This window comes from Anticarsia gemmatalis, chromosome 21 (genome assembly GCF_050436995.1).
Source record: "Anticarsia gemmatalis isolate Benzon Research Colony breed Stoneville strain chromosome 21, ilAntGemm2 primary, whole genome shotgun sequence".
Taxonomy (NCBI): domain Eukaryota; kingdom Metazoa; phylum Arthropoda; class Insecta; order Lepidoptera; family Erebidae; genus Anticarsia; species Anticarsia gemmatalis.
The window spans coordinates 144,130-163,111 of NC_134765.1; the positions used below are offsets into that span (position 1 = coordinate 144,130).

General features: G+C 36.2%; 1 protein-coding gene across 1 annotated transcript in view; it reads right to left on the reverse strand.

The window, feature by feature from the left end:
• Nucleotides 1–18,982, reverse strand: part of LOC142982241 (prostaglandin E2 receptor EP2 subtype) — a 37,292-nt gene extending 18,310 nt beyond the window's left edge. Inside the window, exons 1-3 of the mRNA XM_076128649.1 lie at nt 18,762–18,982; nt 7,720–8,141; nt 6,670–6,846 (exon numbers count right to left, since the gene is read on the reverse strand). Of these exons, the coding sequence (XP_075984764.1) occupies nt 6,670–6,846; nt 7,720–8,055 (513 nt within the window). The 5' untranslated portion in view covers nt 8,056–8,141; nt 18,762–18,982. The remainder of the gene's footprint in view (nt 1–6,669; nt 6,847–7,719; nt 8,142–18,761) is intronic.

Consider the following 18,982-nt stretch of genomic DNA (forward strand, 5'->3'; position numbering starts at 1 on the left):
TTTCGACAATTTAAGCTTCGGTTATTTAATCTTAACTTAATTTAGGCTTAAGTAATTTCCTCACATGTCCACCAGTAACATGAAAGAAAGACCGGAATATGTTTTCTAAATCGAAGATTATGAATAAAGCTGCATTACATTGTAAACAGTTTTATAGTCGTCCAAATATTGAAAGCAGTCAATTGTTTGTGTTGTGACGTGTTCGCTTATTGTAATGACGGGTCAGAGTTCTCATTAATAACAACTATGTTGTTACTTCTAATACTGGAACTTAGTAATCATGAGGAAAAGATGTCGTTCCCGAAAACAATATAATGATAGGTGATTAAACGATAAAGTTGACCTCTGTATGATGGAGAGCTGAGTTTGTCAGTTATATATATTATTTATAAACTTTGATGATAACAATAAACAATAGCTTAACCACTGCGCTACGGAGCCCGTTTCTATAAAAGCATGAGAATCTGTTCTGAACCTAGTTGTTAAATTATCTATACATATAACGGTATATAAGTATGTATTTAGAAGTATATAGGTATATTTATCAGTTATTTGGTTACCAAAACTGCTTAGTTTGGAATCAAATGTGCGAGTTGTCCGATGATATTAATTATCAATACGATTCAAAAGAGAAAAAAAAGAAACAAAAGTATTTGCAATGTATATTTGCAAAGTGCTTTCACAAAGCGTTATATCGACGATAATATGTAACAAGAATAATAAACATGCTTATAGGCGTCGGCTTCGCTCGCTGTTTGTCCGACACACTATTATTTAGTCAAATAAATCAAGTGCGCTCGATCTGAGAGCGGTATCGTGCATCAAAACATAAATACATTTTGTACACAGTTCAATGTTATTATTGCTGCTTACAATCATCTATTTGTTTCATAGCTGTATTTTTGTAACAATACAATTGAGTCTTTGTTTTTCAGCTTTATGTAATCTATTCTAGTTCATACTATACGTTTAAACATTCATATTATTAATGTGAAAACATGTCTGTTTGTTTCTTCTTTCAGAAAGAACGTTAAATTATGGGTCTCGGCTGTAATTTACAAAGACAGACTTTGACAGTCGTTACCTGCACTTAGCTTGGTTCGGTAAGACTAGTTGTCAGCTTGAAAGCATGGCAACTAGTCTTACCGAAGGGTATCGTGATACCCAGGTTACAGGATTGTTGTGGCAAACATTGATATTCAGGTGAACCGGTGAGGCTGGGAGCCAATTTCAACATTAGGAAGGAAGGCTAAGCTGATGATGGGTAGAGCTATGAGTACAAAGTAGTGAGCTTTATAAGAATGTATAGATCTACAATTAGCCATATCACCGACGCATTAAGCCCTAAGTAATTAAATGAAATATAACGAGTGTATATTAAGCTCATATAATAATATAAGATAATGGTCCTAGCGCGTGTTCAGATGTATTATGTAGAGATAGTAAGAAAGCAATAACAATAACCGCGCGTAGTTCATGTGATGTGTGTGTGATGTACCATCAGTGGGAGCCATGTTTGTGTGTGTGACGTCACCGCGCCGCAGGTGGCCGCGCTATGTGCTATATCCACAATAGCCACCATAAGACGGTAGATCATCGCACATTGATAGCAGTTTACTTATTTGTACTTTGTGATATTAAGGTGAATAGTTATCTATCGTTGTATGTGACGGACACCATCAAACAACTATTCGTTTCCCGCGACGAGGCTGCGTTCATGAGATTTGCTTGACTATCTTTGTCTTTGTCAGTGTCTAGGAATAACACACAAAAATCAAAATCAAATCATTCATTAATTTAGGTCAAACGTTCACATCTATGATAGTCGTTACAATGATTGAATTACCACTAGCTCGGAAAAGTCTTCTGAGAAGATAAGCAAGAAACTCACCACAGTTTTCAATCGCCAAAAGATTTACAATTTGATCAATACAATGATTGATCATGCGAACTGTGGCGTTGCAGCTCGACCCGGATTTAAATGAGGTTTCTTCGCTTCTTAATACTTAGTGCAATAGTTTATTTATATAAAAACGTTTGATATCGTTAATTCCCGTGTAATAATCATAACAGCTAATAGTGTAAGTACAACACTGTTCCCATTTAGCTATATTCTCCACCTGTTGCTAAACATTAACCTGAATGAATGTCTGTATGTCACGTCCTAAATGAACACCGATCTAAATTAATTACACTCACAGAACTTGTTGGAAGTTTCCGTAGAAGAAGTAACATAGAGCTTATAATAATAATCTTACCTTAATACTATTTGGTTTTGGAAAATAGAAACTTCAATAGTTTATGTATAGGTATACTTTTTTAGCTAAGCCGAGAATGAGTTAGGTAGTTTGACGATCTCCGTGGCGGAGTGGTTAAGGTGGTCGCTAGGCCACTAGCATTGCGTCGGGGAGGTCGTCAGTTCGATTCTCACACGGAGCAATTATTTGTGAGATCCACAAGCTTCGGCTGTGGTTGTACTTTGTGTCGTTTGGTTGTATGTTTGTAAAAGACCCGTTACTGAAAAGCAATTCTTAGCGTTGGAGTTGTCTTTTCAATGAAACAAAAAATCTAAAAAAAGGTTTGAAAGTCAGACAGAAAACAAGTAACCGGTGCGAATGCGTAGCATTCTTTCTGGCAAATATCGGACATCTTGTGAAAGTCCTAAGAATCAAAGTTGTATTTAGATATTATGTGACCTCCGATAACCCTTGAAACGTCCTAAGCCTTAAATTTAGAGGTCAACATTGGTGAGGTCGAATGTACTAGCCTTTTCCAGTTTCAACTAAAACTAAACATAAAATGAAAACAAGTAACGAGGGTACAGTTTATTTTTATTAAGCTCGTTATCATAAAGTCTAATAACTATTAACTTTTCTAGGGCGAATTTCATCTACTTTCATTACTTTGGGAACACTTAGATACATAGTTTAAGGTTTGTTCGAAGGAAAATAAAATATAGGTACAACATACTGACTACGTGGACCCAGGGCTTAGCACATGGCGAGAAGAGAATAAAGACCCCTGCACAGCAGTGGGACTGTAGTTACTAGACTCATAGAGTTTCCCTTTAGCTAAACTTCGTCACTTGCAATGATTGGTGCAGAGACAGTACAAAGCTAACTACATATAATAGAAACAATATCAGTAGTTTTTATCCCGAGTCTCAGTTGTTATTTAATGCCATTATTGACGTCATTGACTGGGAGCGTGCAAGCGTCTTCACATGGAACTAATATCCACTCGAACAGATATTGGAAGCTTTGCACTTTTCACTCACTGTTTAACGCGCCGTTTCATTCAATTGTATCTCTGAGAATTGTATTTTTCTACAGCTTTGATACCATTGCTAACTTAAGTGCTCGCTAAATGTTGTTTAGTTTTCCTTGTAACTTTCCTTCGAGCGGAATTTGTGATGCGATATAAAAATAGAAATTGCAGCGTTTTGAAAGCTCGACAGCAAGACTGAACTACATAGATACAGGATAGTTTCACGTGCACTGTGTTGGAAAAACATTATCATGATGATCATGATGTTTGGCTTATTATCAAAATTTCTTTAAGTTGTAGTTAAAACGAAGTCTGGGGAATAGAAATCTAAATATAACAGTCGAGATCAAAAGAATCCGAGTATACATTCATTAATATGAATACTTCATAGTAAATGGTAGTAAATAAATAAGGCATAGGACTACTACATTTGTTTGTCTGTGTGTATGTTGTACGATGACATGTAACAGTGCGCGTGTTTGATAAGGTATCAAGTGATCGGTAGTAATCAATGAGTTGAACTACGTGTTAGGATAACATCGACTCTGTTATCAAACACTGATCAATAACTAAACTGAACGAGAGGAGCTGCAACGGAGGTAAAGAGGAATTCATATCTTCTGAAAGTTAATTAAGGTATTGTTAAATGGTCCCACAGTGTGGCCATGAAGTTTTGGATTTTAATTAAAGGAAAAATATAATTTACGAAAGGAAGGTAAATGATGTTTATAAAAAGACATGCATCTAAATCCAGATTTCCCGGACAATCTCGGGAAACCAGGTATCCTAGCAAACCTATAATGTGTTTGTTTAGTGTAAACCGCAAGTTTTTATTGTTGTTGTATTGTAACTAAACAAGTCAAAACTAGTTTTTTGTATGGGACTAAATAAAAACAAAAGGCGGTAAAAACAAAATCAAGTAACAGATTTGTGACTTGTATGTGTGGAAAGTCCCGAGTCCCATACTCGCTTTTTATGTTGGCTAAACAACTTCAAACACCATGTATGTTCGAATGGCAACATTCAGCTAGTCAGGGTTGGTATTTATCAAAACCTATTGTTATGTTGAGCTTTTGTAACACATTTGAATATTAAAAATATAGTGTAGAGTTGCTCAAAAATCATACTAATATTATAGATGTCAAAGTATCAGGTTTATGTTTATTACTATTTCACCCCAAAACTAATGAACAGGTTTTTTGAAACTTTACAGTCATATAGCTTACATACATATCGCGTATATACAAGGACACTTTTCTTTAATACAATTACTTTCCTAAATTAGTCACGCATTCTCTTAAAATAAACAATCGACAATCCTGTAATAACTCTCAGTTACTTTGGTTACCAATTACTTTTTTTCGAGGCACCCCTAGCACCTGGTAGTATGGTAACCGGTAAGTCATTGTTTGTGGGAAGCTTTATAAGTTTGTAGATCCTGTTTGAAAGTGCGTGGTGTCGAAGCTCCGTCAGTGGCGCACTTTTACTTGGACAGAGCTAACTTAAGGGGACCATTGTGCTTACACGTGTACATGGTATAGTATCTATAATATCATGTTTTGATTAAGGATGTTAGTAACGAGTGTAATCTTAGTTATTTGACTGCTGCTAAAGTGTCGGGTGCGATTTTGGGTAGGGATAAAATGAAATTGATGTTTTCTTATGAATTCCATGCAATAGTAACGTTGTCGGCAAATAGCTATACTTATTGTGTTTTTGTACACATTTGCCGTATGTATAACAGTGCCGTGCCTTTGAGTACAACAGGCGTTAAGTTATAAACACGTAAAATAAGATGAATGTTAGCAGTAGCTGGAAAATAAACCCATTAACGTCCCACGGCTGGGCAAGTTCCATCCAGTCCATTATGCCATAGGATGGGAAGCATATTAATCAATGAATTAGAGACACCCATAGCAAGATGATTGAGGACACAAGTACTTCTAGGAAAACATCACTGATGGTTATCATTTGCAATGCAAAAAACTATAGCTAGCCGAAAAAGGGCTGGAAACAATAGGGTTCTCGAAGTACTATATAAAACAAGACAATGAGTGAGTCAAGTAGTACGAGTCTTTACTGGCGCCGGTCCTTATATGCCCTTGCTGTACTTAAGTGGGCATCAGTTCCTATTAAACATCCTATTCTATCCAAGTAAAAAACAAATTTTCCTACTATGCCTAAAAAGATAAAGAGAATACTGTAATAAAAGCCCGTGATTCCATAATGATAACAACTAGTGCCCGTGTTACCCGGCAAGATAAGATTTTACAAGGAAAAATGTTCTATGTGTTTATCCAGGTTTTGAAACTACCTGTGTTGTTTTGGCATTATATCGATATTCATTGTATAGTCATATATTTTTGGATTGAAAAGAATGACAGAAAAACATAAAACTTTGCGAGTTACTTAAAATCGATAAATTATTTTTGCGTTAACAGGTAGTTTGTGGTAGATTCAGTAATTGTAACAACTATCATAAGTGTCAACATTTGACCTAAGTGAATAAATGATTTGATATGATTATATACAACTAGCTGACCCGCTCAACTTTGCTTGCGTCACATAAGAGAATTGGTCAAAACTTTCCCCGTTTTTGTAAAAAAAAATACTGGTATTCTGCTCCGAATGGCCGTAGCGTGATGTTACATAGCCTATTATAGCCTTCCTCGATAAATGGGCTATCTAACAGTGAAAGAATTTTTCAAATCGGACCAGTAGTTCCTGAGATTAGCGCGTTCAAACAAACAATCAAACTCTTCAGCTTTATAATATTAGTATAGATAATATTAGTATAGATATGCAGACTTCTGTTACTAATAGAATATTCTGATAATGATCGAGAGGTAATGAAAGCATACTTTGATATGATTGCGACTGAGTATAACTATTCTGTTTGTGCTGTTGTGAGTTTTCGTTGTCGACGTCTAGACATGAAAACAGAGCAACCTTGTGTTCATCTAGTTATTCAGGTCGTGCCAATCTTTGCAACTATTTGATTTTTATTGACTTATGGCGCCTATCTAAAAATATACTACGTTTTCTATTCCTGTTTTATTTCCTCGAATGCATCGCAACACGAGCCCCGTATAACTGCTAACAGAGGATAAATTCCGGCTGTCTGCCGTATGAGAGCTTTTCTCTAGGATTCTAGACAAGATAGCGAGTGGCGCTCATCGGCCGGTAAAGATTCTGTGGGTTAAGCAAACCTTGGTGCGGTCATTCCATAGATGGGTAACAGCATGGTGATATTCGAATTGTACGTCTCCATGCTTTGTAGGGCACGTAAAAAGTAGGTCCCGGTTGTTGTCAAATAAGAAGAAGAAAACATTTGGGGGTATTTTTTTTGTCCTTAAGATCTTTCCCAGTGTGACCGGTATGTTAGGATGTAAAAGTAGTTACCTTCTGGTAGAGGAAGGGCCTGGTGAGCGCGAGGTAGCGCTCGAGCGCCATGGTGACGGCGATGCAGCCGCTGCCGATGCCGAACACGCGCAGCACGACGCGCGCCGCGCAGTACGCGCGCGTGTGCTCCACGCCGCCCACGTGCTGCCCCACCAGCATCGCGCACATCATACCGACCTGCGCAACGCACCACATATTACTAACATATACCCGATAGTCTATTCCAAAGGCATAGTCACATTATGTGAAGCAAAACAACTCACTCTATAAAACTAGGTGAAATTTTTTGCCCTATAACCATTTCTAGTAAGTTAATCGGCATAAACAACGGCATTATAGGATCTTGTAGCATCATTACATTGGTTTAGTTGTGTCGATTCCGTTGACCGACACAACTGAACCAATGTTGGTAATCGGCAGTATCGTGAGAATTCAATTTGGCGTCGATAGGGGTTGATAAAAATTTGCAACATAACATTACAACTTGCGGTTGGTCAAGTAGGTGCAGTCTGTCTCCAAGACTGCGTGGAGGCAAGTGTGGCGAGTGTGGCGGGAGAGGCCGGGAACTGGTCGCGCTATGCCGTTACTCGCACACATTGCACACATTGCACCACGGACCATCCGTAACTACTTAATCGTTTACTTGAAAGCATTTAATTGCGGTACTCATAGTGATAAAACTTGACTACGACAACATACTAATCTTCCAACATTGGATCGTGTCGGAAACAAGTAAAATTTATCATCTCCGGTGTGTAATTTATCAGTGAAATCCAGTTTATTACGTACATTATTGCGTCATTATTTGAGCTCATTGATCGTCAAAGATCAACGGTGTATGGAGTGAGTAAATAGCGGCTCAATCAAAGCACAAAATAGGTCATGAATGTTAAATTATTTGTATCAATACTTATAAAGTTTTACTACATATATCATTGAGCTTTGTCGCGGCTTCTACTGACTTCTAAATAATACATAGCACAATTTCTAAAGCGACTTTGGCACATTCTTTTAACACAAACTTCAAAAGCCAAAACAGTCTGTACTTACAAGAGCAACTAAGTCATTAGCAGCGAGTGTGGTGAGCAGCAGCAAATGTTTCCTGTTCCTCACCCGTCGCTCCCCCCTCCTCAGTGAGATGATAGCGGCGAAGTTCCCCACTATCCCTATGGTGTACACCACCATCACCGCTGTCTTGAACCAGGCCTTCGTCTTACGAGGAGTCGGACCTGCTGTACCATTGAACGAACCGTGTTCTTCTTCCAACATGCTTATTTCATCTGGTGTCATGTTAAAGTATGCAGTTGATATGTTACTGTAGTAACTTTCGTTTAACATAGTCAACATGTCCATGGACATGTCTGTCACGTTCGAAATTAGATCCATGTTTGTTTGTTTGTTTCTCACTGTGTTTGTATGTTCGTGTGTTCGTTGTCTCGTGTTGTTCGCATCGCATTCGGTTCGCGATCACACTGTAACAATATAAAAGTTATATAACATCGTTAATGATAGTTAGTTACATTTTGCGGGTATTTTTACATTTAAACCTTAGTAAAGTATGATTAGTTTTATGATTATTAATACTTATATTACTACTTGGATAGAATTATCGATAGATAAAGTTAAGTGACTAATAATAAACTAGTCCCAAAAATTAAAGGATATAAAAAAACATCCAAATTTTTGGGTGATTTTCAACAAGCTGTAACTCTGAGGAAAATGGTTGTACAGAAAAAATAAAAAAAGCAAATTGTAGCTCCAAGTGTCTAGTTTTAAGATATGACCATGAATTTTTTTTGTCATGGCCAGGTCTGGAGAAATCCTACGAAAACTACCGAAAAAAAAAATTCCTAATTTTTTCCCGTCTAAAAAAGGTCCACGGGCTTCAAAAAAATTTTTTTGATTGTTTCGTTCAAAAGCACTTTTAAAAAATGTAATCCTCTTTAATTTGCCGTATTCAAAAAGCCTGTACGACGATTTGCCGCGGAGTTATCGTCAATCAAAGCAAAAAAGTTCTTTTTGATTTTGATATTCAATAACTCCGGAAATAATGATCGTACAGGAAATCAAAGGAGGGTTTTGAAAACTGCACAATATTCTCTATAAGAAAATGTAAACATCTTTGAGAAAAAAATATTTTTTTGAATTGAAAACTCGGACTGAAAAAAGGACAAAAATTCGCAAAATTAAGGATATTTGGATAACTTGGTATAACTTTGGATAAAATGGATGAACGAAGGATATCGTCGGTAATTTTTCAACCTCAAAGTGTCCCCTAGAATCCCTCAAAAATTCAAAGCGCTGCGATGTTTTTTTCAGTGTGCCCCGAAGCTTCAAATTCTTTGTTTTTGCAAAAATCACCATTAAGATGTTTACTATTCTATTATATTTCTCAAAGATGTTTACATTTTCTTATAGAGAATATTGTGCAGTTTTCAAAACCCTCCTTTGATTTCCTGTACGATCATTATTTCCGGAGTTATTGAATATCAAAGTCAAAAAGAACTTTTTTGCTTTGATTGACGATAACTCCGCGGCAAATCGTCGTACAGGCTTTTTGAATACAGCAAATTAAAGAAGATTAAATTTTCTAAAAGAGCTTTTGAACAAAATAATCAAAAAAATTTTTTTGAAGCCCGTGGACCTTTTTTTAGACGGGAAAAAATTTGGAATTTTTTTTTCGGTAGTTTTCGTAGGATTTCTCCAGACCTGGCCATGACAAAAAAAATTCATGGTCATATCTGAAAACTAGACACTTGGAGCTACAATTTGCTTTTTTTATTTTTTCTGTACAACCATTTTCCTTAGAGTTACAGCTTGTTGAAAATCACCCAAAAATTTGGATGTTTTTTTATATCCCTTAATTTTTGGGACTAGTGTATAATTAACAAACGCAGAGAAGAAAATTTGTAAACTATTATAAAAGTACCGGATAGCCTATCCGCTTAAAAATATGCAACGGAATCCTGCAGATAAAATCGTTTGATTACTGTCTGCTCTCTTTCAGTAATCCAGTGCATACTATATTCATTTCCCATGCTTCTAGTACAAGATTTATGTATCCTGTAGATCAAAGTACATGGCAGATTAAACCATAAAACAACTCACACAAACTAGATAGAGTCGTCGACTGGTTGATCGACTAGTCGCACGACAAGTCGCGTGGGCTGTCTGCAAGTCGCAAGTCTGCACTGACAGTCAATCAAGTGATGCATGATCTAAGCGTTTTATGTAACAGCCCTTGTAATAACTACTCGCGATAACAACTTGATATCTATTGGATTATGTTACGTAGGGTTGCTACTCTTAATTTTCTTGTAAAGGTATTGCATAAAATATAAAAATTTCTGTTACTTTGTAAAAACTAAGACTAAAAAAGGTTTCACGCGGGTCTTATGCCTACATTGCACTTTCACCTATTCATAAATTTCAAAAAGATTGTTGTAGAATCAAACAATGTAAGTAATACATTGCAATAAAACTTTATATAATAAATACATTGGTATTTGGTAAACAAGACGCCCGCTTTCTCAACGTTTAATCTAATTTTGGATGAATAAAATCATCATGTGTCACCCATTACAGAAAAAAATTATAACCACTGAAGCGTTTTTCAACACCATGTTATAAATTCAATACATTACAATAACATTAGCACCTCATAGTTATACATATTTTTGTCAGTAGATGTCGTAACGGTTGAGAGAAATGTGACAGCCCTAAGAACTGTCACGTTTTGTCGGCGCGACTATTAATCGCACGACTTATAGACTTTTTAACAACAACTGTGCACGTTTATGCAAACGAATGCTAAGAATAGATTCCTATTTTAATCATATTTTCTACAATGTATTTTTTAATATGATGTAATGATGTAAGCCGAATATCATGATTTGTTGATTGAAGGAATATCTATACTAATATTATAAAGCTGAAGAGTTTGTTTGTTTGTTTGTTTGTTTGTTTGTTTGTTTGTTTGTTTGTTTGTTTGAACGCGCTAATCTCGGGAAGTACTGATCCGATTTGAAAAATTCTTTCAGTGTTAGATAGCCCATTTATCGAGGAAGGCTATAGGCTATATATCATCACGCTACTACCAATAGGAGCAGAGTAACAGTGACAAATGTTACAAAAACGGGGAAAATTTTGATCCATTCTCTCTTATGTGACGCAAGCGAAGTTGCGCGGGTCAGCTAGTAATAAATAAGAGCTAACTATCAAATCAAGTAACTAGTTTCAAACACTTTCACAGAGTGAACTGTAGATCGATTCTCTACAATTGGAACCATCGAGTTAGCGGGTTATCAATATTCAATAGAAGGTAGTAGAGAATCGAGCTACTGAACTTGTTCAATCCAAAATAATCGCTTAGAGCCGATAAATCTCTACCCACATCCGCGTATTATATTCGTAATTTTGAAGTAAACAACTCATCTTAAAGAAAAATTAGCGCATACATGTAATTTGTAACATAAGAGTGACTGAACAAAACACAATTGCGCCACTACAGAATGCGTTAAAAGCAACACTATATACTAACTTTACGGCAAGCAAGCGTGATATTCGATATTGTAACTTAAAAAGGATTTGTTGTGAGTTCAACCTATTAGCGGATACAAATAGTGTTAACGATGTAATTATTTAACTATGTCCATGTTAGATGTCAACGATGTACAAAGTAATGGGGGCCTGCGCCAGCGCACAGTGCAAATTACTGGCGAGGTAGGGTTGCCAGATCCAGACTGACTATTTCTTAGACATTTCTGGATCCACGAACGGAACTAGAGTTATGGTCCCCGGTCCGAGACTACACTAAGTAGGAATGACCAAAAAAAAGTTGTTGCATCGTGGCTCTGTAATTTTTTTTAATTCCGGGACAGTATAGTAAAATTACTGGACACGGGAAAACATTCCCGGACAGTCCCGGGAATCCCGTCCATCTGGCAACCCTAGGGCGCCTAGAATGTTACTGAGACAACACCGCTAGGGCGCCCCACAGCAAATACCTGTGTAATTACTTTAATTAAGTGCGCTGGGAAACTAACCAGTTGCCTACTAAGTTCCAGATTTATTTATCGTGTAAATACGTTATCTACTAAACTTGGTTGTGTTACTTATTTTTTGCGATGCTTATTAAAAAGACGAAATACGTAATTGACAAAATAAGAATAAGTATTTTTTAAGCCACAAACACTTATACTAGACCCAGAAAATACAAAAAGGTTTACAGTTTCAAGTAACTATTCAAAATCGCAGTTTTGATTGTCAGTCACATTACCGAATTAACCAGAGGCAGTTTGTTTTTATTTATAAAACAGTAGGTATTATGTGTCCATGTGGATGCATTTGTGGACTCAAATGATGTGTAATTACTGCCCGTCTCTATTACACAAACGAAGTTATTTCATTTCAAATACAATCCCAACGGTTATATACAGGGACGGTGAATAAACAAATTAATATAATTATCATCATTTATCTCAGTTGTCAACTATTTGAAAGCCACTTTGCTGTACATTGTTTTCTTCCCTACATTATAGTGATTAACGCATCTCGTCAAATGTACTGATATCGTAAAGGTTGGTTCTCCATCAAATAATCTTATAGATACGAGGGATAAGTTCAAGTTTTGAAACAACACCTGCTATTACCGAAGATGTGTAGGCGAAATAAAGCTGCCTTTTGCAATTCATAATACCTAGTAGTCCTATAGTCGAGTATAACGCCAAAGGCCTCCTTTCGTCTTGTCTTAGGATATAAAAATCAGCTGTAGGTACTCTATTTTCTTACAAAAATTGTATATTCATGCACAGAGCAAATTGTGTTCGCTCAAGCTTTGAAATGTAAAAGCTGGATGAACAATGTGCCGTGTAAGTAAACAGTCCGAGTGACCTTGTTCTAACATGTTATATACAGAACGGTGGCCGAACTAACCGACCCGCAGAGGACGTGCGATGCAAGACACGGATTAACCAGTAAGGGTGAGTTTTAAACTACAAACAAATGTAAAACCTTATTCACAAGTAACAATTTGGAATTGTAAATGGGAATCTTGTGCGGAATCTATACACGTATTTTGACGTTATTTATACATGGGTTTATTAATTAATCATGATTCAAAATCAAAATATTATTTTTAACTGCAAATAAAGGCAACAATAAACAAATATATATTTTATATACATATAGGGCACACAAAACCAAACAGTACATTTTTAAATATCGTAACATAAATGGTAAGTTGTAAATGTTGTCTTATTTTGATAAATTGATAAAATTAACACGAGCGTAATAAATTACATCACTCACTTAGGTACTTTATAAATATCAATAGTAATTTGAACTAGTTAAGTTTAAGTTGCAAATAAATTTAAAATTTAAGTTAGCTCGTGTATAACCTAGTCCTAACTAAAGGATTAAAGTACATATTCCCAAGGTCGTGGTATCCTGTACTGTCGTGTACACCAGCGCAGTACGACGCCTCTGTATTTTGTGTTAGAAGCGAGACTTCTTTAAAAGTTTCCGCCGGCGACGAACAATTAGCTAGGCAATTACAGCTAGGGAGAAAAAAAGGATTCATTTGAACTTCAGCGTACAATTAATGAGGGATTAAATCAACTGGAATTACTTTAATGTGGAAAGAAGTATTTTACACACATACATAATAATCACGCCTGTTATACCCGAAGATGTAGGCAGAGGTGTATAAAATACATCCACAATTCGCCATTAACAATGTTAGTCCCATGTTATAGGGGCGTATGTAATAGGGCGAGCCTATTGTTATACCAAACTTTAGGCTACTATTGAGAAAAAAATCAATATTAATAAAAAAAGACAATAGTAGTTTGCCCGACCCGGAGATCGAACGCGCCACAGAGGCAGTCTGTTTTTATCTTCTTAAATAATGATAAACATACACATGCTTTTTCTCCATGCACTATGTAGAATAAATACTATTTATTCAAAAAAAAATATATAAATTATAAATGATTCATATAAAATTGTAACTTAACTAGCTATATAGAAGCACATTACGCTACACTTATCATAACGCGTTTATTTCATGCAATAATCGTCTTCAATCGCACTCGGTACATTTAGGCACCACATTAGTGCTATGGAGCGTACAAAAGCTTCAGGGCTGAGAACACACGCAGAAACATAAGTGGCCTCCTAAATAGGCTTTTATGTTTAGGCTTATGTTCTCTCAGCTCGGCTAAAATGACACTGTTTCGTGTGCGGACAAATATTACATACGAGCTGACTGGTCGTAAATACAGGTATTATTTTTATTGTTTTTGGGAAAAGTACCCAGTAGGTATGTTGGTAGTCAATGTCAACTAGCTGAAATAAGTTAGTGTAGAAATGTTCACATAGTCGAGCGGGATTTTCAGAAGTCTGCAGTGGACGCAAATGTATCCCTTCGTCAAAATCTGCTTAGCAGTTTAGACGTGAAAGTGTAACAGATACTTTGTAGGGACTAACTACGCATCTGAAGAGCAAGTCAATTAAATAAACAGATAGAAAGAAACATTAGATTTTACAGGACATTCTAAGAATTCTTGATATATGTATGTATTTTATTTTCACAAAACACATATTCTTAGGTAAGTACAATACCTTGAATAGATCGCGACATTTTTTAATGTAGATATTGTGTTACTGCTCTCATTTAACTTACAGATAACGTGTAAATCGTGTCAACACATCTAAATTTCAATTGTAATCGACCGGACAGCGTCCTAGAGATGTGTTGCTTAACTTGATGCATCTATTTAGTACGTGTTATGAGTAAGAAGGTATATAATAACGATGTAATAGACCAACATTGATGTGGTTATTTAAATTTGTAGGGTCTCTGAAAAGTTTCTGCGAGATCTGTAAATAAATATTTATGGTCATTACCGTTCCATGTTAAGCGACGCTCTAACTATGTAAATGAGAAAGAAAACTACTCTTTTAAGACGATGGAATCCTCTCCTTATTTATTGTTCTTTACAGAAATAAGATGTCAAGACACTTCAAACAGCTGGTAGTACGTCTAAACGTGTACAATACCAAGGACCAGGACGTTACTGTTTTAACGGTTGGGAACAGCATCATGAAGAACTCTTGCATCAGAGTCTCTGATAACAGTGGAGATTTAAAGCTTTTTGTTTTTCTTATTTCAGCCTAGCAATTTTGTTGCATTTATTATCTTCAAATACATTCAACCGGAATGGATAAATGCGAGAATAACGTCAATCAAGCAAGCGAACACGGATCGTAAACGTCAAATGTATCCTGTGCTTTAGACCGTGTTCGTACATTAGCAACAATTCGCCAGGTCAATGACCTAGCCACTAGATTATTAGCTGAAGTACCGCGCGGTCACTCTGCGACGCTACTTGCACACTTCGCTCCCAACGCGACCGTTCTCTTCACAATATCATTATAACTATGAAACTTAGATACGAATCTTGTGAAAGAACGTGAGCATTAACCTGATATTTCAAGTTCTCATACTTCTCATGTAAATAATTCATCTTTTTGGGAGCTTCCTTGTGCAGTTTGAAGAATTTGAGACTATTTATTTTAAAACTAGGATACATTATTGTTAATTGATTAATAAAAACGAAAATTTCCGCACTTGCTCTTCGGTCGCGGGGACTTTTACATACAACGGACACAAAGTACAATCAGACACACACCGAAACAAGTATTGTGGCTCGCACAAATATTTGTTCCGTATGGGAATCAAACCCTCTCGACGGACTCGTAGTGGCGTGGCGATTACCTTTATTACTGCGTCATAGGAGTCGTCAAATAGTTTTTATGTGCATAGTTTTAAATATGGAAAAACTATTAATGGGTACTTAACTAAAGTTTAAAAATTTCTCGCTCAACTTCCTAGCTGTCAACTAATGTACTTTAGTGCTCTTTCACAACACCTAACGAATACTAAACGTTTCCTAGCGCTTAACTAATATTGCACGAGTTCATTGAACTCTAGTTAATTGACAGTCTTATATTCTAAACGTTAAGTGTTAGTAGTTTATTTATCCTGTGGAACGACAGGTTTTTGTAACTTGTGAGGTCCTGAGTTATGTTCCCGAGTTAAGAACATAGTAATAGGTTTTTCTTATTATTTAGACTAATTACCAGAAATTGGTTATTTAACGCGTTTCTCTACTGTCGTTACTATACACTATCAAGAGTTTGATATTTAAAATGTACAGCATTAATAGTTCGGGCGGCGTCCACTAGGGACGCTGATCAGATTTTCATACAATTTTTTTAAATGCAGCTAGCCGGTTGGCGATAGTCAATAGCGGTAGAGATTCGCGCTACTGAGGGTTCGGTGACCAGTATCATGCATTGAGAAACCCTATGGGGGAGAGCTGGCTTTGTCCAATAGTGGATGTTTCTTTCATGATGATGCTGATTAAGGAGAGAGAGTAAATTATCGGGCTTATCTCACATCTCAGTTGACACCTGATGGTTGCTATTAGAACAACAAACTGAATAGCGACCATCATATATGTCAACTGATATGTGAGATAAACACGCTAATACATTGCTGCTTAAATATAACATGTTCATCATTATTATCTAAGGGAGAAAACAATGTACAGCATAGTCACTTTCAAATAGTTGTCAACAGACAGGTACAGAATTAAATCTATCACGAACTAAAAATTATTTACAGTAGATGTGGTGTATTGTTCTCATCTTTAGGGACATATTAAAATAAATTCCAAATAATCATCATAAATCCTTAATAATATCAGCGATGTCCCGGATAAAATGTTTAAAACTGTTAAATTGATTTCGGTACACGGATTTATGAACAATGAAAACAGTAATTGACTAAAATTATTTATAAACTTGACTCGTGTGGTGGACTCAAAATCATACCCTTTCCTCGTTTCGGTAGCAGACCCTTGCCCAGCAGTGGTATAGTAATGGCTTTATTTTGTTTTTTTGAAAATTTGTTTCTGCATTTTGTAGGATATAAGTAATCAAAATTAGCATACACAACAAATTGAACTACGTACTTAAACTAAATTGGTGCAGGTATTTAGCCTCAAAAGACGTAGCGTATGGACCGGGCACAGCCACCTTCTCATTTGTAGTGAGTATATAGAACTATATAAGTTCGAAATCAAATCATTTATTAATTCAGGTCAAATGTTGACACTTTTGACAGTCGTTACAATAACTGAATCTACCACTAGCTCGGAAAGGGATTGACACAATTTGTCTGTATCCACTATTGACATGTAAGTACATAATAATATCTGTTTTGGTTGATGACTATTATGTAATACAAATAATCATCGGCAGTGATCTCATACCAGTATTTACCCATTATAACAATATCAATGTTTCAAATAAATCATACGAGTATCTACCTACTAATATTTTTTCCCTAACCCTATCTAGTAGGTATGTAAGTGTTTATTTTATGTACACAATAGAAAAACAAAGTACAGCCTACTTGGGTATTGGTTTGGAACCTCCAATAAGGCTTGCGACAACTACATACATTTCGGCACAAGCCAAGCATGTGAGTCGAGCTGGTTTTGTTGTTCGATAAAATATTCCCGAACCGCATATGTGTGTAGCAGGCCTTATGCTTGCAGTAAATGTTTTCAACTAGAATTACTTCTTATTAAGAACTAAAGAAGTTTAAATATAATTATCTAGGTAGCAGTGGAAGCGACCACTAAAATACATACATACGTAGTATCATGTTTTAGTTGTTATTTTGTGAGAAAATCGAAACTGCAACACCCTGAGCAATGATGGTTTAGACGGGACGGTGAGCTGGAGTGTATTAAATACAGCTACGTCTAGACCGCGAGCCTATTTCCATACATTCCGATCAATATATCAAATTCTAAGCTTCAGGATATAGATACTTTATAGTACTTCAACTCCGGAAGCACTAAAGTATTTCTTTTTTAAATCACTATTCGAAAAGTACCTTATATTCGATTCATTAGTCACAGGCTCAATACGCGTCAAAAATGAGACGAATGAAACTGCGGTGACTATCCTTTTACGTAATAAAATGCAAGGTGTGTAATGTATTTATGAATGTATTTATTTTGGGTGGTTCATGAATGAACGCCACGCGCGGTGCTAAGTGCGCACGCGCCGCCGCACCGACGCGCTACATTAAACAAATATACGCACTTGCGAATGATGGCATTACTCTCATACGATGATAGAATACCGGCTAATCAGTTGCACTTACGATAATAATCTCAAAAGATAGAAAGATTTGTTCATTTATTTCTTTGACAAAGACAATTTTCGAACTAAGAATTTCTCTTGTGTCGCGGGGACTTTTACAAACATACAAACAACAGATACAAAGTACCTACAACTAGACCCGAAACAATTATTTGTGGATCACACAAATATTTTTTCCGTGTGGGAATCGAACCCTCGACCTCCCGACGCAATGGTAGCGGCGTGGCGACCTAAACCACTGCGCCTCGGAGGCAGTATAGCTACCTTTACCACAAAAGTAATTGCTACTGGTAAATACTACATACATACATAAAACCTTCCCTTTTTTCGATAGAGGAAGACAGACCTAAGAACGCCACTTGGTAAGGTCCTTAAAGACTAGATACTATTGCCTAGAAAGGCATAAAATAATAATTTGCCCTTAGACAGTCAATATAGTATTTTGTCGCAGTTCCGGTGATGCGCTATGTAAATGTAGAATCGGTAAATTATAGTAACTAGTTAGTAGTTATATAAGAGATACATATCCTAAAATACAAATTTGCAAAAACGCTCTTGTTTATTCCCTGCGGAAGTCGAACCCACTACACCACGGAGGTCGTCAGTAAGTATATTGTTTTATTTTATTTTGATTGGAAATTTATATGTCTTTTTTTTCTGCAGATAAGAAAAAAAATCAAAAAACAAATTCAATATAATAATATAAAAAACTTTTTTCTTTAAATGTTTTACAAATAAATGGATTAATATAAGAGTAGATTATATTATCTCATATCGTTACAATATTGAATAAGTGGCTCCTCGAAAAGAATATTAAAGAAAGATATGAAATTAAAAACAATACTCACATGAAAACTATTTCACAAAACACTTACAAAAATCACGTCACTAAACAAAAACTTAGCTAAAACAATGGTACTACGAGAAACCTAACCAGCTTCCTACGAAAGCTCTACGAAAAACCTGGCGCGAGTTTTTCACTTGTTTTTCGTAGTGAAGATCGAGGCGCGTGCTACGAGGGGGCTACGCGTCGACGCGCGCACTCCTGCCGACAGCGGGGACACAACTG